This window comes from Pseudophryne corroboree, chromosome 4 (assembly GCF_028390025.1).
Source record: "Pseudophryne corroboree isolate aPseCor3 chromosome 4, aPseCor3.hap2, whole genome shotgun sequence".
Lineage (NCBI taxonomy): Eukaryota > Metazoa > Chordata > Amphibia > Anura > Myobatrachidae > Pseudophryne > Pseudophryne corroboree.
The window spans coordinates 445,742,440-445,767,441 of NC_086447.1; the positions used below are offsets into that span (position 1 = coordinate 445,742,440).

The 25,002-nt window shown below is 48.9% G+C and overlaps 1 protein-coding gene across 2 annotated transcripts in view; it reads left to right on the forward strand.

Moving 5' to 3' along the window:
* The window catches only part of RARS2 (arginyl-tRNA synthetase 2, mitochondrial), a 133,182-nt gene that overhangs the window by 48,182 nt on the left and 59,998 nt on the right, over positions 1 to 25,002 (forward strand). For both annotated transcript variants that reach the window (XR_010176011.1, XM_063916934.1), the window contains exons 9-10: positions 8,917 to 9,075; positions 15,383 to 15,489. Coding sequence is in view for 1 of the 2 variants with exons in the window: in XM_063916934.1 (XP_063773004.1) it covers positions 8,917 to 9,075; positions 15,383 to 15,489 (266 nt within the window). In the remaining variant the exon portion in view is untranslated. The remainder of the gene's footprint in view (positions 1 to 8,916; positions 9,076 to 15,382; positions 15,490 to 25,002) is intronic.

Consider the following 25,002-nt stretch of genomic DNA (forward strand, 5'->3'; position numbering starts at 1 on the left):
TGTGTGCTGTCACACTTACAGTATGTCGGGCAAAGAGTGTGTTTCTTATACCGCATAGTGCTGCTCTTCACCAGGGGGCTCACTACTGAGTACTCAGGGTTCACAGGCTAGCGGGGCTGAACCGGAATGGGTTAATTCTCTTAAGGCAATGGTCCTAACTCTTTCTACAAAATTGTCCCGCAATGAGAAAGAGACGCAATACTTAAAACAGACTGTGGATGAGTTTATGAACAGAGACTCAGTCCCCAAGACAGCGTCTCAATCCCCTCCCATTTGTCCACAAAAGCAATCTCTGGCCCATATCCTGCAGTCTGACTCTGGCAGGTCAGACATGGAGGAATGGGAGGTGGACTCAGAGGGGTGGATGCAGCTCTGTCACAGGGAATAGAGGCTCTTATAGAGGCTATCAGAGATGTTCTGCATATTTCTGATAAGGTGTCAGAGGAGTGTGAGGAATCTTATTTTAATGTAAAAAATAAGTCACTTTTCCTGCATCAAAGGAATTGAATACCCTGTTTGAAGAACCATGGGTTAAACCTGATAAGAAGAAGTTTCAGATCCCTAATAGGTTGCTCTCATCTTTTCCTCTGGAGGATAGGAAAAAATGGGAAAATCCACCGATAGTGGATGCATCAGTCTCTAGGCTGTCACGTAAAATTGTGTTGCCTGTTCCTGGTGCAGCCTCCCTGAAAGACACGGCTGATCGTAAAATTGAGACTACACTCAAGTCATTGTACATAACTGCTGGGGTGGCCCAAAGACCCACTATTGCATGTGCGTGGATCACTAAAGCCATTGCTAAATGATCAGGTAACCTAATTGAGGGGTTAGATTCCTTATCTAGGGGGGATGTTGTCTTACTCCTGCAGCATATACAGGACTCTGCAAACGTTATGGTGGAAGCCTTAAAGGAAATAGGCGTGCTGTGGCAGTGTCAGCAAAAGGTCAGGCGTACCCGAAGCAGACTCGTGCGTCCAAACCTGCCAAGCCCAGACCGAAGTGGTCCTGGGCTGCCCGTCAGCCTGCTTCCAAAACTGACAAGCCTGCCGCATGACGGGGCGGGCCTCCCTCTGGAGGATCCCAGGGTTGGGGGCCGACTTCTAGGTTTTGTCCAGGAATGGTTAAAGACCACTTCGGATTCCTGGGTAAGGGAAGTCGTCACTCGAGGTTATGCCGTACCCTTAAAGAACCCCTCATCGATTTTGTCTGACAGATGTCTCGTCGGATCAGACGAAGTCAAACACTCTCCATTCGGTGGTACACTCCCTCCTGACCACGGGAGTGGTGGTACGGGTGCCTCTGGCTCAGAGAGGCAAGGGGTGCTATTCACCGCTGTTTCTAGTCCCGAAACCGAACGAGTCCTCGCGGCCCATTCTCAATCTCAAGTCCTTGAACAAGCACGTGAGGACTTCCAAGTTACGTATGGAAACTCTTCGCTCTATTTTTCTGGCCTTAGAGCCTAGGGACTATATGGTCTCCCTGGACATACAGGATGCCTACCTGCATATTCCTATTGCAGTGTCTCATCAGCAGTACCTGAGGTTCGCGGTGGGCAACCTTCACTACCAATTTCGGGCATTACCCTTTAGTTTGACAACGGCTCCCCGAGTTTTCACCAAAGTTATGGTGGTCATGACGGCTACACTCCGCCATCATGGGGTCAGGATTCTACCGTACCTAGTCGATTTGTTGATCCTGGCAAATTCCCCAGAAATTCTCCTGTGTCACCTAGATCTGACTGTCCGGGTCATGACAGCCCACGGGTGGCTTGTCAACTGGAAGAAATCATCCCTGGTTCCTGCTCGGAGCATGGTACACCTGGGAGCGTTATTGGACACCCACAACCAGCGGTTGTTCTTGTCTCAGGAGAAAGTCCTGAAACTTCAGGAAAGGATTCGATGCTTCCTATCTCGTCCGCAAGTGTTAATTCACTCTGCAATGCAAGTGCTAGGTCTCATGGTGTCGGCTTTCGACATGGTGGAGTATGCTCAATTCTATTCTCGCCCTCTGCAGAAGTTAATTCTGACCAAGTGGGATGGCCTGCCTCACCGGATCAGATCTCACATGATCTCGTTGTCTCCGGAGGTCCGTCTGTCACTGAGCTGGTGGTTTCAGGACCATCGATTGAGCAGGGGCAGTTCCTTCTGGATATCCAACTGGGTTCTGCTGACGACGGATGCCAGTCTGAGAGGTTGGGGCGCGGTGTTGGAACAACACTCTCTTCAGGGTCGGTGGACCGAGGAGGAGTCTCTACTCCCGATAAACATTCTGGAGCTGCGGGCAGTGTTCAATGCGTTGACAATGGCCCAGCATCTGATACAAAACAGACCTGTTCAAGTACAATCGGGCAACGCCACCACGGTGGCGTACATCAGTCATCAAGACGGCACTCGAAGCCACATGGCAATGAGGGAAGTATTGCGGATTCTTCAGTGGGCAGAACACCATCTGCTGGCCTTATCAGCAGTTTTCATTCCAGGCGTTCGGAAGTGGGAAGCGGACTATCTCAGTCGTCAGGATGTACACGCCGGAGAGTGGAGCCTCCATCCAGAGGTGTTTCAACTTCTCGTGGACACGTGGGGCCTTCCAGATGTGGATCTGATGGCGTCTCGACACAATCACAAGGTTCCGGTCTTCGGAGCAAGGACAAGGGATCCTCAAGCATCGTTCGTGGACGCTCTGGCAATTCCATGGATCTTTCGGATGCCGTATGTGTTCCTTCCGGTGTCACTCCTGCCCAGAGTTATACGGGAGTTCAAGCAAGAAGGAGGAAACCTAATTCTGGTCGCTCCAGCGTAGCCCAGGCGGCACTGGTTCTCCGAACTACAGGGCCTCTCATTGGATCGTCCCCTTCTACTTCCACAACGACCAGACCTCCTTGTTCAGGGCCCTTGTGTTTACCAGGATTTGGCCCGTCTGGCTTTGACGGCGTGGCTCTTGAAGCTTCCGTCTTGAGGGTCAAGGGTTTTCCTGAGGCGGTCGTTCAAACTATGTTGAAGGCCCGTAAGCCGGCTTCTGCTCGGATTTACCATAGGTTCTGGAACGCTTACTTTACTTGGTGCGTGTCTCACAATCATGACGTTTTCAAGTTTAGTGTGGCCAAACTATTGGCCTTCCTACAACAGGGCCTGGACTTAGGCCTTCGTCTGGCCTCCCTCAAGGTTCACATTTCTGCCTTGTCGGTTTGGTTTCAGAGAAAGATTGCTGCCCAACCTGATGTTCATACTTTCACTCAGGGCGTGTTGCGGATTCAACCTCCTTATGTTCCACCTGTGGTCCCTTGGGATTTATCAGTGGTTCTGGAAGCCTTGCAAGAGTCTCCGTTTGAACCTCTTGCGTCTGCGGACCTTAAGTGGCTCTCCCTTAAGGTTTTATTTTTGCTGGCTATCGCTTTAGGTAGAAGGGTGTCGGACTTGGGTGCCTTATCCAGTAAGTCCCCCTATCTGATTTTTTACCGTGACCGGGCGGTTCTTAGAACTCGTCCAGGTTATTTGCCCAAGGTGGTGTCTTCCTTCCTACTTAATCAGGAAACTGTGGTTCGCCCTTTAATTCTCCTGAGGCGTCATCTAAAGAGCGGTCTTTGGATGTGGTACGGGCTCTCCGTATCTATGTGAAAAGAACTTCCTCCATTTGGAAATCTGATTCTCTTTTTGTACTGTTTGGTTTTCACAAACGTGGCTGGCCTGCTAACAAGCAGACCTTGGTCAGGTGGATTAGAATGGTGATCGCACATGCTTATGTACAGGCTGGTCTGCCGGCTCCTGCTACCATCAAAGCCCATTTTACTCGGTTTGTAGGACCTTCTTGGGCGGCCCGCCGTGGTGCGACCCTTGAACAATTGTGCAAGGCGGCTACGTGGTCCTCAGTGAACACGTTCATAAGTATTGGTCCTTCGATACTGCCGCCTCCCAGGATGCTTCCTTTGGACACTGGGTTCTTGTCAGTGGCGTCATGAGGTGGGTGCGGGGGGTGCGGCCCGCACCCGGGTGTCACCCTTCAATAGGGTGACACCAAAACGAGTCGTGCACTCACACGCACCCCCATTCCCTGACATGAGAAACACTGGTCCACGGCTGAGACAATACCCCCTCCTTCCAGGCCCCGCCTCCTAAAGTCCGACACTCTCACCTGTTTAGTGAGATCAGCAGGCAGCGCAGTACAGAGCCGTGCAGTGGCCGCCCCTCCCCTTTCCTCCAGAGTCCACTCTCTCCTCACTCGGGTCCTGAGCCTGACACACACTAGCTCCGCCTCCCACACTATACTACAGGAGAAAGGAGCTGCTGGTGATGTGCTGCATGATGCCAGCCAGGTAACTTCTATAAATGCTCCATTATTAGCAGAATCGATTTATGAGGTGTGCGTGTGTGTGTGTGTGTGTGTGTGTGTGTGTGTGTGTGTGTGTGTGTGTGTGTGTGTGTGTGTGTATGAGGCTGAATGTGTTAATGGGCATTGGGATGTAGAAATTGTTGGGTTACTGAGTGCTAGGTGGGGGGGGAGCTAATTGGGGCTGTGTGAATGTAGTATGGGTGCCACTTTGTGACTGTAGTATGAGTGCTGTGTGAGCATAGTATGGGTGCCACTGTGTGAGTCTAGTATGGGTGCTGTGTAGTATGGGTGCTGTGTGAGCATAGTATGGGTGCCACTGTGTTAGTGTAGTAAGGGTGCTGTGTAGTATGGGTGCTGTGTGAGCGTAGTATGGGTGCCGCTGTGTGAGTGCAGTATGGGTGAGCGTAGTAAGGGTGCTCTGTAGTATGGGTGCTGTGTGAGCATAGTATGGGTGCCGCTGTGTGAGTGTAGTATGGTTGCTGTGTGAATGTAGTATGGGTGCTGTGTGAGAGTAGTATGGGTGCTGTGTGAGCGTAGTATGGTTGCTGTGTGAATGTAGTATGGGTGCTGTGTGAGAGTAGTATGGGCGCTGTGTGAGTGTAGTATGGGTGCTGTGTAGTATGGGTGCTGCTGTGTGAGTGTAGTATGGGTGCTGTGTGAGTGTAGTATGGGTGCTACTGTGTGAGCATAGTAAGGGTGCTGTGTAGTATGGGTAATGTGTGAGCATAGTATGGGTGCCACTGTGTGAGTGTAGTATGGGTGCTGTGTGAGAGTAGTATGGGTGCTGTGTAGTATGGGTGCTGTGTGAGCGTAGTATGGGTGCTGTGTAGTATGGGTGCCGATGTGTGAGTGTAGTATGGGTGCTGTGTAGTATGGGTGCCGCTGTGTGAGCGTAGTATGGGTGCTGCTGTGCTAGTAAAGTATGGGTGCTGTGTGAGCGTAGTATGGGTGCTGCTGTGTGAGAGTAGTATGGGTGCCGCTGTGTGAGAGTAGTATGGGTGCTGCTGTGTGAGCGTAGTATGGGTGCTGTGTGAACGTAGTATGGGTGCCGCTGTGTGAGCGTAGTATGGGTGCTGCTGTGTGAGCGTAGTATGGGTGCTGTGTGAGTGTAGTATGGGTGCTACTGTGCTAGTAAAGTATGGGTGCTGTGTGAGTGTAGTATGGGTGCCGCTGTGTGAGAGTAGTATGGGTAGTGCTGTGTGAGCGTAGTATGGGTGCCGCTGTGTGAGAGTAGTATGGGTGCCGCTGTGTGAGCGTAGTATGGGTAGTGCTGTGTGAGCGTAGTATGGGTGCCGCTGTGTGAGAGTAGTATGGGTGCCGCTGTGTGAGCGTAGTATGGGTAGTGCTGTGTGAGCGTAGTATGGGTGCCGCTGTGTGAGCGTAGTATGGGTGCCGCTGTGTGAGCGTAGTATGGGTGCTGCTGTGTGAGCGTAGTATGGGTAGTGCTGTGTGAGCGTAGTATGGGTGCCGCTGTGTGAGCGTAGTATGGGTGCTGCTGTGTGAGCGTAGTATGGGTGCTGTGTGAGTGTAATGTGGGTGCTGCTGTGAGGGGAGCTTTACGGGAGCTGAAAGGGTGGGTGGATGAATGTGCTAATGAGTGTTGGGAGAAGGGATTGATAATGAATTGGGGAGAGATGGGGTAATGGATGTACGTGGATGGGGTGCTTCAGTAATGGGTTCTTGGACAGGGATATGTTTGCGGTTGCTGTGTAGGGGAGATTAATCAGTGCCACCACCAAGTAAATCTCATGCCACCTCTAAGACACCACATGATACCCCATATCCCTACATGTCACCACCAAGATGCCACATTTCACCACGACACCACAATTCACCACATGACACCACATTTCAATACATGATACCCCATATCCCCACATGTCACCACATGACACCACATTTCAATACATGATACCCCATATCCCCACATGTCACCACCAAGACACCACATTTCACCAGCTGAGCTGCGGTTTAGTACGCTGCTCGTGTATTCCTATGGGTACTTGTACTTAGACGCACACGTGCACCCTAGTCGTGGGCACACCTGATTGACGCAAATATGCCAAGCTGCAGGATGGAAGTGTGTAGGGGCAGGGCAATTAAAGGAAGGCTCTTGATACAACCCATGATGCGGGTCACACCACCACACCACTAGTCATGCCCCCCACATCACTAGTCACATCCCCTGCGGCAGCACACAATAGGCCTTTCATGAATTTCAGCTCCAGGCCCATGTGAACCTTAATCTGGCACTGGCTGTGACGTCAGTCTTCGTGATGTTACCACGCACGCCAGCGCCGCTAGCAATGCTGGGAGGGAGAAGTGGGAGGAGACTGCATTCTGTAGTGCTGCCGCTGCGTTACAATAGGGAGGACCTGTAATGCAGTGCGCAGTTCATTGAACTTGGAGTCTCCTGCTGGCTGCTGCTGTCACTCCCTGGCTGGCTGTCAGTCGTTTCAGCTGCCAGTTTGGAAAGTTTGATGAAAAGTTAGTATTTCCATAAAAATACACTGTCACTTAAATATATATATTTTTTCCCTGAAGTAAATGTGGATTGTATTGAAATTACTACCATTTGTGTGTACCAAACCAATGGTTAATTTCAATATAATCCAGTATTATTTCAGAAAAAAAAAATATTATCTAGTTTGTTTTTTACCTCAATGAGGGTGAGGGGAATACAAATACAGAATGTTGCCTGCGATGCATATGCATCACAGACTGTTTATCCCAGCAGAGCGTACAGTAGCACGCTCCCACCACACAGACAGAAACGGAACGCCTCAAATGTGGACGCAGGCAGCGTGAGAGCGATGCTCCCACTGCCCAGAGCAGTAAGGGGGAATAATAAGGGGTAGTGGGAAGCAGTGCTCCAGCTACCCGTAATTTTTGCTTTAATGTTTGGGTCACTAGCGGGTGCGTGTGTACGCACGCATCCATGACTGTTGACATATCAATGGATTTGGGGCCTAATTCAGCATCAGAGTAGTTTTGCTAAAAGTAGCAAAACTACAACTGCTTTCTCTAGCATGTGGGGGGGGGGCTCCCCAGCACAGGTTAAGGCCACCCCACATGCCAAGTCCGCCCCCCCCCCCCCCCCGCTGATATGCAAGCGCATTGCTATACAGAGATGCGCTCGCATTTTAAGGGTAGCCCTCTCCCTCCGCAGCCTATCTGTGAAGGCAGTCGCCGGGCCACCATCTTTTGGGTCGCAGCGGCTGCGTGTGCTTTCATGCAGCCGCTGCGGCCCGCCCCACATATGGTCCAGAAACGTCTGCGTTGTCAGGACCATGCCCCTGAAACGGTGCATCGACGCCCCGTCACCACCCCCCCGCCAAGATTCCGTGTGGTATAATATAGGAGGAGGTACGTGGGGGGTGACACCATGAGTTAACAAACCGGGTGACACCAACCCTAGTGACGCCTCTGGTTCTTGTGCCCGCTACAGTGCGTCCCCTCCCATAAGGAACTGCTTTAGGACATCCCCGATGTTAATCCTTGTGGAGCCCAGTGTACCCCGCAGCAGAAAACGAGATTTATGGTAAGAACTTACCGTTGTTAAATCTCTTTCTGCGAGGTACACTGGGCTCCACAAGGCGCCCACTCTGACGCACTTTGCTTCTTTGGGTTGATATGGAATTAGCTGCTAACTCCCTCCCCGGTGGTGGGGAGTGTGTGGTTCATGTGGCTGGTTATGATTGTCGTCTCTGGTACCTGCTACTGCATTTGGCTGCTTAACGAAACTGAGCTCCTGTGCACGGAGGCGGGGTTATAGAGGAGGCGGCGCTGTGCATCTTGGGAACAGTCAAAGCTTTGAGCCTGTTGGTGCCACTGATCAAGAACCAACTCTACACCCCGATGTTAATCCTTGTGGAGCCCAGTGTACCTCGCAGAAAGAGATTTAACAGCGGTAAGTTCTTACCATAAATCTCGTTTTTAATTACCTACCGGTAAATCCTTTTCTCGTAGTCCGTAGAGAATACTGGTTGCCCGCCCAGTGCTTCATTCGTCCTGCACTGTTATTTGACTAATGTTGGTTCAGCCGTTGCTGTTCCAGTTTCAAGCTTGGTTAGCTTGGCTTTCCTCATGTTGTGTGTGCTGGTTCAGAATCTCACCACTATCCTTATCTATCCTTCTCTCGAAGTATGTCCGTCTCCTCGGTCACAGATTCCTAGGCTATGTCTGGTAGGAGTGGCATAGAGGGAGGAGCTAGCCCACACTATCAAATTCTTAAAGTGCCCATGGCTCCTAGTGGACCCGTCTATACCCCATGGTACTAAATGGACCCCAGTATCCTCTACGGACTACGAGAAAAGGATTTACCGGTAGGTAATAAAAATCCAATTTTTTCATTTTACAGTGACACCAATTTATATTACTGTGCAATTATAAAACGTACTGCATATATCTCATTATTATAACCACGTTTATACATATGTTTTTTCCATCCAAAATATCAACTACATTGTTGTGATAGAAAAATTAAATATATGGTTGTACCTGGAGCACCCATTTATATCATGTATATCTTTATGTTTAGTTATTTATATACATTTAAGTGGTTATTAATATTGCATATTCATTGCTCAGGTTTATGTGAAAGCCAATGCTGCAGCTGAACAAGATGAAGACATGAAGCGGTCGGCCCAGGATTTTATGGGAAAGCTTGAGAGTGGAAATCAGCAAGCTCTGTCCCTGTGGACACACTTCAGAGGCCTGAGCATTCAGGAGTATTCTAAAGTGTATAAGGTATGTTTTCATTTCACAAATAATAGAAGGGGATGTTCACCTTTCATATTTCCCCTTTCTCAACAACCATGACACCTTTTTACTCATTGGAACACTATGGGGATGTTGCTAATCTTGGTGTATAGAGGATGCTGCTTCAGGAGTAGGCACTAAACTAGATTACTCTGGTCAAATTGGAGCTACGTTTTATGTGCAGTGCCAATAAGTAATGCACTTTTTCTTCTGCTGCTGAGGTCAGCATGTAAGTTTTATTTGTTTCTCTATTTTCTTCACTTTGTTGTAATAATGAAGTTCACTATCACAACTCTGCTGAGGTAGGTACTTCGCCACTTTCAGGACTTCCAGTGTAGGGGTCACCAGGTAATCTTGGGTTATAATAAACTGGGACCCCATAGAGCCAAGTGCCATCCCATAGTGCATAGGTAAATGCTACGGAAGCCTCCACATGCAGATCCATTCTCTCCCTATAGAATGTTGAGATGCCCAGGCCATCATCACTGAAGTGAGCCTTGCACTAGGGACAGTCATGGCATGGGAAATTGTCCCATGGACAGTGCTATAACTGGTCTTGGCTATCATGGGGAGGTGCTTTTTATCCATAGCAGCTGCAATAAAAGCACCTCTTCCTTGGCAGGTATTGCTGAATGGAAAGCCCAGTGGAATCCTCTGGCAGCCATTCCTCAGTGGAGCAGAAACTTGCTCTGAATGTGAGATTTGCCTGCATTGCTACTACTTGCTGCATAGGTTATTCTTTCTATTGCTTTATACAGTGCTTGATTGTGTATCTTTGATCTTCCTTTTTTATATTCTAGATGAGCACTTTATTGACGATCTTTAAACTACTGCAGTAGTCCCTGTCCCCTTATTTAATATATTGTGGAGAGGGGGCCTGGACTGCACACCGTGGCTTCTTACAATTGCAATTTTATGAATATGTTCCAAAGCCAGGCAAAATGAGCACATTGACACTCAGAACCAGATACTCGATATGTGGCATGCGTAGTTTTACAACATCTGGAGAGCCCACAGGTTGGCCAGGCCTGCTTTAGCGCACCCCAGCACAAAACTAACTAGGAGTCCTGAGCATTCTAGGGAGGTAATTAAGCTGATTACTATTTCCCTTTCCCTTAGGGTCTCCAAACAGTGGTCCTTCCTTCTCAGCAGCATTTGACTCAATGGGTCCAGACCTTCTGGCAGTAATCCAGAAGCCTGTTTGGGTCCATTTCCTGAAAAAAAAGGCTTCTCCAGAGCATGCTGGATAGGTTCTTGGAGACATTGTCATCCAACAACTCTCACAAGTTATTGAAATCTGCTCTGGTACACTTCCTAAGAGACTCTGATCTCGGACCATCCTCAGTTGAGAAAGGTGAAATTCCTGTTTACTTACACTATTCATACCTCACAGGATAGAAGGAAGACTTCTGCAGCAGACTTGGGTAACTAGAAGTTAAGATTTTGTTTCAAATGTCCCTTTTTGGAAGATGACTTAGGGAAATAAGAGACCCCCATCTGCAGTGGAGACCCCTATTCCCTGTTTTACTGAACTTCAATTTAATATAACATTCTTTAAAGAACAGCATACTGTAGATTCAACAACAGTGATAACACAAAACTGGGTAATAACAGACAGACATAAAGATAGGAAGGCCCTGCTTGCAAGCTTACCATCTAAATAAATATAATAATAATAATAATAATAATAATAATAATTGGAGCTGGAATAAAAGCATGTTTTCCCTGGCTATTTAGTAGACTTTTGACTACAGTAAATCTTGTAATTATTCGGTATTACCTATTATTTCTTTACATATATAGCAACATATTGAGCAGACATCACTACATATTTATGTATATATTTTGCTATATGGTATTACATAAAATCCCGACTCAAATAATAATAAAATGTTGATCATAGCAGCACTCTTTGAGGTTACTGAATGACCTACTGAGAAAAGCCAGCACAGCTTTTCTTGTAACCCATTTGCAGCTGACAATGGAGAATCTGATGGATCATCAAGTTGCTAGGTACTGCACGAGAACTGAAGGCAATTCTAGTGAATGGCATAACAGACCCAGGGAAGTACTGACTGGTGTATACGTTTCCCCCGGCGGCCATGCTTCCCCTGATATTCCAGAAGGCCAAAAGAAAAAAAAAGGTTTGTCATTAATTCTAGTTGCAATTGACTGACCAAGAAGATGGTACGCCTGCATTCTAATATTGCTTATAGACGCCCCCCCTCATGCAGACAGGTGTGGTATGGAAGGTAGATAGTAACTAGGTCGACCACTATTGGTCGACAGTAACTAGGTCGACAGGGTCTAGGTCGACAGGTCAAAAGGTTGACATGAGTTTTTTATGTTTTTTGGTGTCTTTTTCTTCGTAGAGTGACCGGGAACCCCAATTAGTGCACCGTGTCCCCTCGCATGGCTTGCTTCGCTCGCCATGCTTCGGGCAAGATTACCGTTCCAATCATAGTCCACGTGGATCGTTAAGTATGAAAAGGTTAAAAAAAAGAAAAAAATCGTGTGAACCTCATGTCAACCTTTTGTCTTGTCGACCTAGATACCCTGTCGACCTAGAAACCCTGTCAACCTAGTTACTGTCAACCTAGATAGTGTTGACCTAGTTACTGTCGACCTAGAGACCGGATCCCATGCAGAATGACTCTTAAGAGAGGACATTCATAGACCAGGTCCACCAAACCTTTACTTGACTTTTTGTGTGAATTTTGAGGTTAGGATTCTTCGAGCTATCTGACAGTGACTTTCAGACAATAATCGGGACCAGGAAACTTGGTCTCCTACAAAAAGCCCTAATTGGCGGGTAAGAAAAATAGGGAGTTTACACTTCCTGTTTTAATTTAGCAATTCTCTTGTCCTCCTTACAAGATGTATTGGAGGATGGATTTTGGTTGGCCTCTTGCTTAAGGTCCAGGTTTCAACCATGTCTTTCTTCTTCTAGAGTAAATTGGCTATTATTCCTGAGGTTCAGAAGTTTGAACCACCCTATGTTATGGCGGTTGTCCTGTGGGACCTTTACTTGGACTCTTGAGTCTGTTGATGTTATATCCTAACTTCAAAGGTTGTCTTTTATTCTATTTTCTTTTTTTTTTCTTGCTATTGCCTCATTTAGATAGGTATCACAATTGACTGTCCTCTCCTGCATGTCACCAATCTGCTCTGTCACAGGTACAGAGCTATATATCGTACACACCAATCCTTCATTCCAGCAATAAGCAGTGTAAAAATTAAACCAGGAGATTGTTCACCTTGCTCTAAGACGTGATCTAGCCTCATAAAGTGAGGAATCTATCTTCTAGATCAGGGGTGGGCAATTATTTCAGCTGAGGGGCCACTTGACATTTCCTGTCAGTATCCGAGGGCCACATATAAAATAGCAGCTTCCCCCACTTGCCAAAAATATAGGGACGTGGCTTTATGTGGAAGGGGTGTGGGCAATAAATAATACAGATTCATATTAGGCTGCACAATAGTCTGCATTATTCAAATTGCGCCACACAGCTCCACTTACACACATTACACCAGGTAGAGCCCCTTTTACACACATTACGGCAGGTAGAGCTCCCTTTTACACAGTATGGAAGGTAGAGCCCCCTTTTACACATTACAGCAGGTAGAGCCCCCTTTTACACATTACAGCAGGTAGAGCCCCCTTTTACACATTAACATTTTATTTAGGATAATTATTGTGCAGCAAGCAAATTATCCAGTGTGTTATGGCCCCTGGGGAAAGGTGTGACACGGTGACAGAACACGGGGGTGTGACACAGTGACAGAACACGGGGAGGGGGGGTGACAGTGACAGTGACAGAACACGGGGTGTGTGACACAGTGACAGAACACGGTGGGGGTGACATGGTGACAGAACACCGGGGGGGTGACACAGTGACAGAACACGGGGGGTGTGACACAGTGACAGAACACGGTGGGGGTGACACAGTGACAGAACACGGGGTGTGTGACACAGTGACAGAACACGGTGGGGGTGACATGGTGACAGAACACCGGGGGGGTGACACAGTGACAGAACACGGGGGGTGTGACACAGTGACAGAACACGGTGGGGGTGACACGGTGACAGAACACGGGGGTGTGACACAGTGACAGAACACGGTGGGGGTGACACGGTGACAGAACACCCCCCGTGTGACACAGTGACAGAACACGGGGGAGAGGTGACAGAATATGGGGGGGGTTACACGTGACAGAACACGGGGGTGACATGGTGACAGAACACGGGAGGGGTTGGTACAGCGACAGCTAAAGATCTCTCCCCCAAACCTAAAAACAGTCTGACGCCACTACCCACACACACACACCCTTTCTTTCTCTCACTCACTTCTCCCATTAACTTACTGATCTGGCTGGCAGTGGCAGATGGATCTGTAGCAGTCTGGCTCTGGTCCCGTGTAGCTCCGCCCCCTGAGGTCCAGTGTAGCCCCCCCCATCGGCACATAGCCCTGCCCCCTTTTCGACTGAACACAGCCGTTGTCACTGGGGACTCTGGAGGCGGGAGGTGGAGGCTGCTACAACGCAGCAGGGGAGAGAGGTGCCGCCGGTAGCTTGGAGGTACTGCAGTGCAGAGCAATAACAAGCAGCTCAGCCGGTCGGGCCGCTTGTCATTGCTCGCTGGTTGGAGGCAGCGGGCCGGGCAAGATCGGTTTGCGGGCCGCGTCCGGCCCGCAGGCCATATTTTGCCCACCCCTATTCTAGATGGAGTTAGAGCCTTTAGGATATACATAGGTCTTCATCCTCTTGTAATAATGACAGATATTTTCTTGTTCTTTATGAAGTGCACAAGATAAGATGACCAGCAACATAACAGACAGTGGCAAGATTGATTAAAGCTGCAATCCTTATCTATTTTTGAGAACTCGGGGTTTTGATCAGTGAGTACATTTTAAGCAGTGTAGCATGGTGCATCGGTCAACCCGGTCTTCAGTTCACTTTTACCATATCTACAGTTTTAATGTCTTTGTTGGTAAAGATGCCTTTGGATGGACATATTGGGCACAGTAGTAGGTGCAGTATTGTAATGTCCCTAACAGGGAGGCCAATCCCGGGCCATTTTTTCAATCCTGGGATTCGGGAATGAAAAATGCTTAATCCCGGGATTTCCTGGATCCCGGAATTGCAGTATTGATCGGTGAAGGGAGCAGGGAGAGTTGATGTGGAGGGCAGTGAGGAAGGGTGAAGAGAACAGCAAGGTAGGGTGGGTGTAGGGAGCAGCGCGGGAGGGTGGGTGTGAGGGGGCCGGGAGGATGTAGGAAGCAGCGCAGGAGGGTGGGTGTAGGGAGCAGGGAGAGTGGATGTGGAGGGCAGTGAGGATGGCTGTTGGGAGCAGTAAGGGAAGCTTGGTGTAGAGAGCATAGAAGATGTAGGGAGCAGCACGGGAGGCAGGGTGTAGGGAGCAAAAAGAGTGGATGTGGAGGGCAGTTAGGAATGGTGTAGGGAACAGCAAGGGAGGGTGGGTGTAGGAAGCAGGGAGTATATAGGGAGCAGCGTGGGGGGGGTGCAGGGAGGATGTAGGGAGCAGCGCGTGAGGTTGGATGTAGGGAGCAGGGAGAATGTAGGGAGCAGTGCAGGAGGAAGGATGTAGGGAGCAAGGAGGAATGGTGCAGGTAACAGTAAGGGAAGGCGGGAGTAGAGAGCAATGATGATGGTGGGGGGGATGTAGGGACTCAGGAGTGCGCTGTGTATTTACTATTAGGCGGTAGCCATGTACACACAATGACCGCGCCAGCGGCATTTCAAATGTAGTGCTGACTGCCAGCCGGTCAGAACTGGCAGTCCGGCAGCCATTCAGGAGTCGCTGCTGCGGCCACTTCCCTGATTGGCTGCCGATTCGCCAGCTCCGATTGTCTGGCTGCCGGCGCTACATTTGAAATGCTGCTGGCACGGTCAGTGTGTCCATGGCTGCTCACCTAAGGTTTAAATACAGCGTGGCCGCACAGCTGGGCAGCGATGTGCTATAGTGCTCAGTGCTGCCCGGCAAAACTGCAAATGTGCAACCTAATTTCGTGAATGCCGGGATTAGAGGCTCCAATCCCAGGATTCAAATCCCGTCATTTTTGGGCCAGATTCCCGGCATCCTGCCTATCCTGGGATTGGCCTCCCTAGTCCCCAAGGTTAGTAGTGTCCCCCAAAGTGGTTGAGTGAGTTTTTGTGCTTAATGTTAATCCATTTCTCTAGATTTGTAGGGACACTGTGTATGAGAATGTACTGTAATGAATGTAATGTGTTCATGCTTGGTGTGTTCATTATCATTGTCATTTGTCTATTTTAGCGTCTCAACGTACATTTTGATGAGTATTCTGGCGAGTCCTTTTACAGAGAAAAATCACAAGATGTTCTGAACCTCTTGAGAAGCAAAGACCTTCTAAAGACAACTGAGTAAGGATTGATTTGGCTAGTGTTTTTTAGTTTAGACACTATAATACCCTGTGTGTTCCATATGCTTTGTGCTGAGCAATGGCCCTCATTCCGAGTTGTTCGCTCGCTAGCTGCTTTTAGCAGCATTGCACACGCTAGGCAGCCGCCCTCTGGGAGTGTATCTTAGCTTAGCAGAATAGCGACCGAAAGATTAGCAGAACTGCTACTAAATAATTCTTTGCAGTTTCTGAGTAGCTCCAGACCTACTCCTAGATTGCGATCACCTCAGTCCGTTTAGGTCCTGGTTTGACGTCACAAACACGCTCTGCGTTCGGCCAGCCAGTCCCCCGTTTCTTCAGACACTCCCGCGTTTTTCCCTGACATGCCTGCGTTTTTTAGCACACTCCCGGAAAACGCTCAGTTACCACCCAGAAACGCCCCTTTCCTGTCACATTCACCGATCAGCAGTGCGACTGAAAAGCGCAGCAGAATCCACAGCAAATCTACTAAGTTTTTAGTTAAATAACTAAGCGCATGCGCCCTGCGCATGCACATTTAGCAACAAATCGCAGCATAGCGAAAATCTGCAACGAGCGAACAACTCGGAATGACCACCAATATTAGAAAGCGATGCTGCAAGGAGTACTACATTGATGCTGTACTTCTCCCAGTTATATCACAGTGGCTTTATTTGAACCAGAGACCTTAAAAGATCTACACTTCAGCAATTAAAAATATATTCATTAAATGATCATTGGTGACTACTGGGAAGTTGGCATAAAAATACCCAGTAGAAAATGTTGATATAATATATCGATAGATTTAGTATAGGTTGTGGATCATTTACTATGGCAGATATGAAGGGTAGAGTCGCACATTTCTAGTGTTTCCTCCATACCTGCCTCCTCTTGGTTGCACTGTGTTTGTCCACTACTGGTACTCCTCCTCAGCTCGTCATAAGCACTTCTCCCGCTCCTCTTTCAAGTACCAAAATCACTCACTCACCTCAAAAGTCCTAAAGAAATATATATGGCGCTTCTCTTCTCCGCAAGCAGAGAACTGTGGCTCTATGCAAATTAGTACATATAGCCCAAAATTAGTAATTCACCACACAGACCAAGCATAGCTTTCACCAGGCTCCTTGACTATGAGATATTCACTGATGAAATTATTATATTTTCTGTAGCATCCATAAGGGATATTGGGGAGACCGTATGATGGGTATAGACGGGGTCCAAAGGAGCCGGTGCACTTTAAATTTCTTCACTGGGTGTGCTGGCTCCTCCCCTCTATGCCCCCTCCTACAGGCAGTTTAGAAAAAAGTACCCTCAGAAGAAGATGCACATCTCTGCAGCTCCAGAGAATTTTCTTCAGTTTCTTTTAAACTTTTATTATTTTTGGTATGCTGTTTGGGCAACAGCATACCTGCACCGTGGGAGTTAGGGGGGGTGGGGGGGCTGTCACCGGCCTTGCGAGGTGTCAGAGCCGCTTCCCCGCTGCAGGACCACTGTCCTGAGAGATTTTTTGTTTGTTCAGCGGGGCGCTGTGCCTTAGCTGTCGCAATCGCAGCACACCCCTAACAGATGCCTGAAGGTGACAACAGTGGGGTATACAAACCGGGGGCCCCGGTACAAAGTGCGGCTGATCCTCCTGGGGGGGACCTGCTAGAGCCCCCCGTGCACACTGCCTAGCGGTGGCTTAAACTAGCACTTGTCTGATGTTTTTAAGCACTTTAGGAGACATTGCCAGTGTAAAAAACTGTAGCTCCAGCGCCATTGGGGGGTCGGAGCTACCTCAGAGCGGGACCAGCGGCATTTTGGCGCCTTCCTCTGCTTACTGCAGCAGCAGCGGGCACACACAGCACTACAGAAAATGCTGGAAAACTGGTACAGGGTGTATAAAAGGGGGAGAGCTGCTATTGTACACAATCTATGTCCTATATAGGACAGAAATCATTAGTGTTTCACTGTGATAAATAAGCTGACAGCCTCACTGGGGCTGTGTAGCTGGGGTGTGCTGGTCTTCTATCTCTGTATGTCTCCCTCTCACATACAGTGAGGGCAGGCTTGTTAAGTTTTACTGTCTGTGTGTATGTCATTGTGATTTACTGTGAACATGGGTAAACACAAACTGTGCATTGTGTGCCACGCCAGATTCTCTCCCTTATCATCTGATTCTGTTTCATGTGAACAATGCAGCCAATCTTCATAACTCAGTGAGGGGGCTGGGGGAGAGGGTCAAGAGCCCTCCTGGCTAGGGGCCCTTAAGAATATGATGTCTGATATGACATCACAACTCACTGCTAATGTTCAGAAAACGCAGCTACTACAACAGGCTGTTGCAGACTTAGCTGCCAGGGCACATGTTACACAGCCCCCCCCCTCTCTAACTCATTACCACAAAAGCGTGGTTTACCTGCCTTACTATCTGATTCAGATGAGGCTATACAGGAGGATGGGGTTGACTTGGATCCCGTTAGTGGGGATTCTGTTTCTGCTCAGGGTATTGAACCCCTCATTTTGGACATGTTAAAGCTTCCTTTAGAGGACGCTGCGTCACAGCAGTCGTTTTTCTTTACACAAAACAAGCCTAATGTCACTTTCTCTAACGTCCTAAGTGGATGCTGGGGACTCCGTAAGGACCATGGGGAATAGCGGCTCCGCAGGAGACTGGGCACATCTAAAGAAAGCTTTAGGACTATCTGGTGTGCACTGGCTCCTCCCCCTATGACCCTCCTCCAAGCCTCAGTTAGATCTCTGTGCCCGAACGAGAAGGGTGCACACTAGGGGCTCTCCTGAGCTTCTTAGTGAAAGTTTTAGTTTAGGTTTTTTATTTTCAGTGAGACCTGCTGGCAACAGGCTCACTGCATCGAGGGACTAAGGGGAGAAGAAGCGAACTCACCTGCGTGCAGAGTGGATTGGACTTCTTAGGCTACTGGACATTAGCTCCAGAGGGACGATCACAGGCCCAGCCTGGATGGGTCCCAGAGCCGCGCCGCCGGCCCCCTTACAGAGCCAGAAGGCAGAAGAGGTCCGGAAAATCGGCGGCAGAAGACGTCTGTCTTCAACAAGGTAGCGCACAGCACTGCAGCTGTGCGCCATTGCTCTCAGCACACTTCACACTCCGGTCACTGAGGGTGCAGGGCGCTGGGGGGGGGGCGCCCTGAGACGCAATAAAAAACACCTTGGATGGCAAAAAATGCATCACATATAGCTCCTGGGCTATATGGATGCATTTAACCCCTGTCAGAATACATAGAAAAACGGGAGATAAGGCCGCCGATAAGGGGGCGGAGCCTATCTCCTCAGCACACTGGCGCCATTTTCCCTCACAGCTCCGTTGGAGGGAAGCTCCCTGTCTCTCCCCTGCAGTCACTACACTACAGAAAGGGTTAAAAAAGAGAGGGGGGGCACTAATTACGCGCAGTATTAAAGATACAGCAGCTATAAGGGGAAAAACACTTATATAAGGTTATCCCTGTATATATATATAGCGCTCTGGTGTGTGCTGGCAAACTCTCCCTCTGTCTCCCCAAAGGGCTAGTGGGGTCCTGTCCTCTATCAGAGCATTCCCTGTGTGTGTGCTGTATGTCGGTACGTTTGTGTCGACATGTATGAGGAGAAAAATGATGTGGAGACGGAGCAGATTGCCTGTAATAGTGATGTCACCCCCTAGGGGGTCGACACCTGAGTGGATGAACTGTTGGAAGGAATTACGTGACAGTGTCAGCTCTGTATAAAAGACAGTGGTTGACATGAGACAGCCGGCTACTCAGCTTGTGCCTGTCCAGACGTCTCATAGGCCGTCAGGGGCTCTAAAGCGCCCGTTACCTCAGATGGCAGATATAGACGCCGACACGGATACTGACTCCAGTGTCGACGGTGAAGAGACAAATGTGACTTCCAGTAGGGCCACACGTTACATGATTGAGGCAATAAAAAATGTTTTACACATTTCTGATAATACGAGTACCACCAAAAAGGGGTATTATGTTCGGTGAGGAAAAACTACCTGTAGTTTTCCTGAATCTGAGAAATTAAATGAGGTGTGTGATGATGCGTGGTTTTCCCCCGATAACAACTGATAATTTCTAAAATGTTATTGGCATTATATCCTTTCCCGCCAGAGGTTAGGGTGCGTTGGGAAACACCCCCTAGGGGGGATAAAGCGCTCACACGCTTGTAAGGGCTCTACCCTCTCCTGAGATGGCCGCCCTTAAGGATCCTGCTGATAGAAAGCAGGAGGGTATCCTAAAATGTATTTACACACATACTGGTGTTATACTGCGACCAGCAATAGCCTCAGCCTGGATGTGCAGTGCTGGGTTGGCGTGGTCGGATTCCCTGACTGAAAATATTGATACCCTAGATAGGGACAGTATATTTTTGCCTATAGAGCATTTAAAAGATGCATTTCTATATATGCGTGATGCACAGCGGAATATTTGCCGACTGGCATCAAGTCTAAGTGCGTTGTCCATTTCTACCAGTAGAGGGTTATGGACACGTCAGTGGTCAGGTGATGCGTATTCCAAACAGCATTTGGAAGTATTGCCTTATTAAGGGGAGGAGTTATTTGGGGTCGGTCTTTCAGACCTGGTGGCCACGGCAAAAGCTGGGAAATCCACGTTTGTACCCCAGGTCGCCTCTCAACATGAGAAGACGCCGTATTATCAGGCGCAGTCTTTTCGTGGACAAGGGGCAAAAGGTTCCTCATTTCTGCCCCGTGACAGAGGGAGAGGAAAAAGGCTGCAGAAATCAGCCAGTTCCCAGGAACAGAAACCCTCTCCCGCCTCTGCCAAGCCCTCAGTATGACGCTGGGGCTTTACAAGCAGAATCATGCACGGTGGTGGGCCCGTCTCAATGAATTTCAGCGCGCAGTGGGCTCACTCGCAAGTAGACCCCTGGATCCTTCAGGTGATATCTCAGGGGTACAAATTAGAATTCGAGACGTCTCCCCCTCGCCGTTTCCTAAAGTCGGCTTTACCGATGTCTCCTTCTAACACGGAGACAGTTTTGGAAGCCATTCACAAGCTGTATTCCCAGCAGGTGATAATCAAGGTACCCCTCCTGCAACAGGGAACGGGGTATTATTCCACACTGTTGTGGTACCGAAGCCAGACGGCTCGGTGAGACCGATTCTAAATCTAAAATCTTTGAACACTTACATACAGAGGTTCAAATTCAAGATTGAGTCACTCAGAGCAGTGATTGCGAACCTGGAAGAAGGGGACTACATGATGTCTCGGGACATCAAGGATGCTTACCTTCATGTCAAAATTTACCCTTCTCACCAAGGGTACCTCAGGTTTATGGTACAGAACTGTCACTATCAGTTCAGACGCTGCCGTATGGATGGTCCACGGCACCCCGGGTCTTTACCAAGGTAATGACCGAAATGATGATATTCCTTCGAAGGAAGGGAATTTTAGTTACCTTACTTGGACGATTCCCTGATAAGGGTAAGATCCAGGGAACAGTTGGAGGTCGGTGTAGCACTATCTCAGGTAGTGTTGCGGCAGCACGATTGGATTCTCAATATTCCAAAATCGCAGCTGGTTCCGACGACTTGTCTTCTGTTCCTAGGGATGATCCTGGACACAGTCCAGAAAAAGGTGTTTCTCCCGGAGGAGAAAGCCAGGGAGTAATCCGAGCTAGTCAGGAACCTCCTAAAACCGAGCCAAGTCTCAGTGCATCAATGCACAAGGGTTCTGGGTAAAATGGTGGCTTCCTACGAAGCAATCCCATTCGGCAGATTCCACGCAAGAACTTTCCAGTGGGACCTGCTGGACAAATGGTCCGGGTCGCATCTTCAGATGCATCAGCGGATAACCCTGTCACCAAGGACAAGGGTATCCCTCCTGTGGTGGTTGCAGAGTGCTCATCTTCTAGAGGGCCGCAGATTCGGCATTCAGGACTGGGTCCTGGTGACCACGGACGCCAGCCTGCGAGGCTGGGGAGCAGTCACACAGGGAAGGAATATCCAGGGCTTATGGTCAAGCCTGGAGACATCACTTCACATAAATATCCTGAAGCTAAGGGCCTTTTACAATGCTCTAAGCTTAGCAAGACCTCTGCTTCAAGGTCAGCCGGTGTTGATCCAGTCGGACAACATCACGGCAGTCACCCACGTAAACAGACAGGGTGGCACAAGAAGCAGGAGGGCAATGGCAGAAGCTGCAAGGATTTTTCGCTGGGCGGAAAATCATGTGATAGCACTGTCAGCAGTATTCATTCCGGGAGTGGACAACTGGGAAGCAGACTTCCTCAGCACGACCTCCACCTGGGAGAGTGGGGACTTCACCCAGAAGTCTTCCACATGATTATAAACCGTTGGGAAAAACTCGACAGGTATTGCGCCAGGTCAAGGGACCCTCAGGCAATAGCTGTAGACGCTCTGGTAACACCGTGGGTGTACCAGTCAGTGTATGTGTTCCCTCCTCTGCCTCTCATACCCAAGGGACTGAGATTGATAAGATGGAGAGGAGTAAGCACTATATTCGTGGCTCCGGATTGGCCAAGAAGGACTTGGTAACCGGAACTTCAAGAGATGCTCACGGAGGATCCGTGGCCTCTACCTCTAAGAAGGGTCCTGCTCCAGCAAGGACCCTGTCTGTTCCAAGACTTACCGCGGCTGCGTTTGACGGCATGGCAGTTGAACGCCGGATCCTGAAGGAAAAAAGGCATTCCGGATGAAGTCATCCCTATCCTGATCAAAGCCAGGAAGGATGTAACCGCAAAACATTATCACCGCATTTGGCGAAAATATGTTGCGTGGTGCGAGGCCAGTAAGGCCCGACGGAGGAAATTCAACTGGGTCGATTCCTACATTTCCTGCAAACAGGAGTGTCTATGGGCCTGAAATTGGGGTCCATTAAGGTTCAAATTTCGGCTCTGTCAATTTTCTTCCAAAAAGAACTAGCTTCAGTCCCTGAAGTTCAGACGTTTGTAAAAGGGGTACTGCATATACAGCCTCCTTTTGTGCCTCCAGTGGCACTTTGGGATCTCAATGTAGTTTTTGGGTTCCAAAAGTCACATTGGTTTGAACCACTTAAATCTGTGGAGTTAAAATATCTCACATGGAAAGTGGTCATGCTGTTGGCCCTGGCCTGGGCCAGGCGCGTGTCAGAATTGGCGGCTTTATCCTGTAAAAGCCCTTATCTGATTTTCCATTCGGACAGGGCGGAATTGAGGACTCGTCCTCAGTTTCTCCCTAAGGTGGTTTCAGCGTTTCACCTGAACCAACCTATTGTGGTGCCTGCGGTTACTAGGGACTTGGAGGACTCCAAGTTGCTAGACGTTGTCAGGGCCTGAAAATATATGTTTCCAGGACGGCTGGAGTCAGGAAATCTGACTCGCTGTTTATCCTGTATGCACCCAACAAGCTGGGTGCTCCTGCTTCTAAGCAGACTATTGCTCGTTGGATTTGTAGTACAATTCAGCTTGCACATTCTGTGGCAGGCCTGCCACAGCCAAAAATCTGTAAATGCCCACTCCACAAGGAAGGTGGGCTCATCTTGGGCGGCTGCCCGAGGGGTCTCGGCTTTACAACTTTGCCGAGCAGCTACTTGGTCAGGAGCAAATACGTTTGTAAAATTCTACAAAATTGATACCCTGGCTGAGGAGGACCTGGAGTTCTCTCATTTGGTGCTGCAGAGTCATCCGCACTCTCCCGCCCGTTTGGGAGCTTTGGTATAATCCCCATGGTCCTTACGGAGTCCCCAGCATCCACTTAGGACGTTAGAGAAAATAAGAATTTACTTACCGATAATTCTATTTCTCGTAGTCCGTAGTGGATGCTGGGCGCCCATCCCAAGTGCGGATTGTCTGCAATACTGGTACATAGTTATTGTTACCAAAAAATCGGGTTATTGCTGTAGTGAGCCATCTTTTCTAGAGGCTCCTCTGTTATCATGCTGTTAACTGGGTTCAGATCACAAGTTGTACAGTGTGATTGGTGTGGCTGGTATGAGTCTTACCCGGGATTCAAAATCCTTCCTTATTGTGTACGCTCGTCCGGGCACAGTATCCTAACTGAGGCTTGGAGGAGGGTCATAGGGGGAGGAGCCAGTGCACACCAGATAGTCCTAAAGCTTTCTTTAGATGTGCCCAGTCTCCTGCGGAGCCGCTATTCCCCATGGTCCTTACGGAGTCCCCAGCATCCACTACGGACTACGAGAAATAGAATTATCGGTAAGTAAATTCTTATTTTCCCTGATTCAGCAGAGTTAGATGACCTATTTAAGTCAGTAAAATCCAGACAAAAAATACCAAGTGTCAAAAAGGTTTTTGCACACTTTCCCATTTGCTCCTGAAGGTAGGAAATTTTGTGAAGAACCCCCGGGAGTTGACGTATCAGTCTCTCGACGGTCAAAAAAGGTGGGGCTGCCTGCCCCGGGCTCCTTTACCATAAAGGGTTACGGTCGTTAGGTCGACACAACTTAGGTCGAACACTGAAGGTCGTCATGAACGTTAGGTCGACATGAACGTTAGTTCGACATGAACGTTAGCTCGACATGTACTAGTTCGACAGGTCAAAAGGTCGACATGAGTTTTTCACTTTTTTTTTCTAAATTTTTTGGATTTTTTTCATACTTAACGATCCACGTGGACTACGATTTGGAACAGTAATCTGTGACGAGCGAAACGAGGCACCTTGCCCGAAGCATGGCGAGCCATGCGAGGGAACACGGTGCACTAATATGGGTTCCCCGTCACTTTACGGAGAAAACGACACCAAAAACAGTCAAAAACCTCATGTCGACCTTTTGACCTGTCGACCTAATGGCAATTTCGACCTTCAGTGATCGACCTAATGAGTGTCGACCTAAGTTGGGTCGACCCAACGACCCATACCCTCCGTAAAGGACCCTGGGGAAGAGTAAAATAGAGACTACACTAAAGTCTGTCTACACAGCAGCAGGTGTATCGCAAAGGACGGTCATAGCGGGTTGCTTGATGACCTATGCCATTCACACAAGGGCTTCTCAAATTCAGGAGGGCGCTTCTGCGGATATGCCTCTGGTCACTATGGTGACTCTCCTGAAGCACATTCAGGACACTGCACGCCTCCTGTGTGACTTGCTGAAGGAGATGGGCAATATTAATGACAGAACTTCTGCCATGGCAGTATCGGCGCACAGGGCCTTGTGGTTGCGTTAGTGGATAGCGGACACAGAATCCAAGTGCAGTGTGGAATCTTTCCCCTTTTCTGGGGAATGGCTGTTGGGTGTTGAGTTGGATACGTGGATTTCCAAAGTCACTGCAGGGAAATCCACGTTTCTCCCCTCTGGGACCCCGCCGGCTAGGTGTTCCTACCCGGGGCCGTCTGTTCAGTCCTTTCGGTCTAACAGGTTTCGATCTAGGGCCAGAGGTGCCTCAAATGCGGCTAGAGGCACCAGAGATAAGACAAGAAGACTTGCAAACACTGGTTCTCAAGAATAGAGCACCAGTTCTGCTTCCACTGAGTCCTCAGCATGATAGTGCCCACCCACCCCTAGGGGATCTCGAGGTGGGAGCTCGACTGTGTCACCTC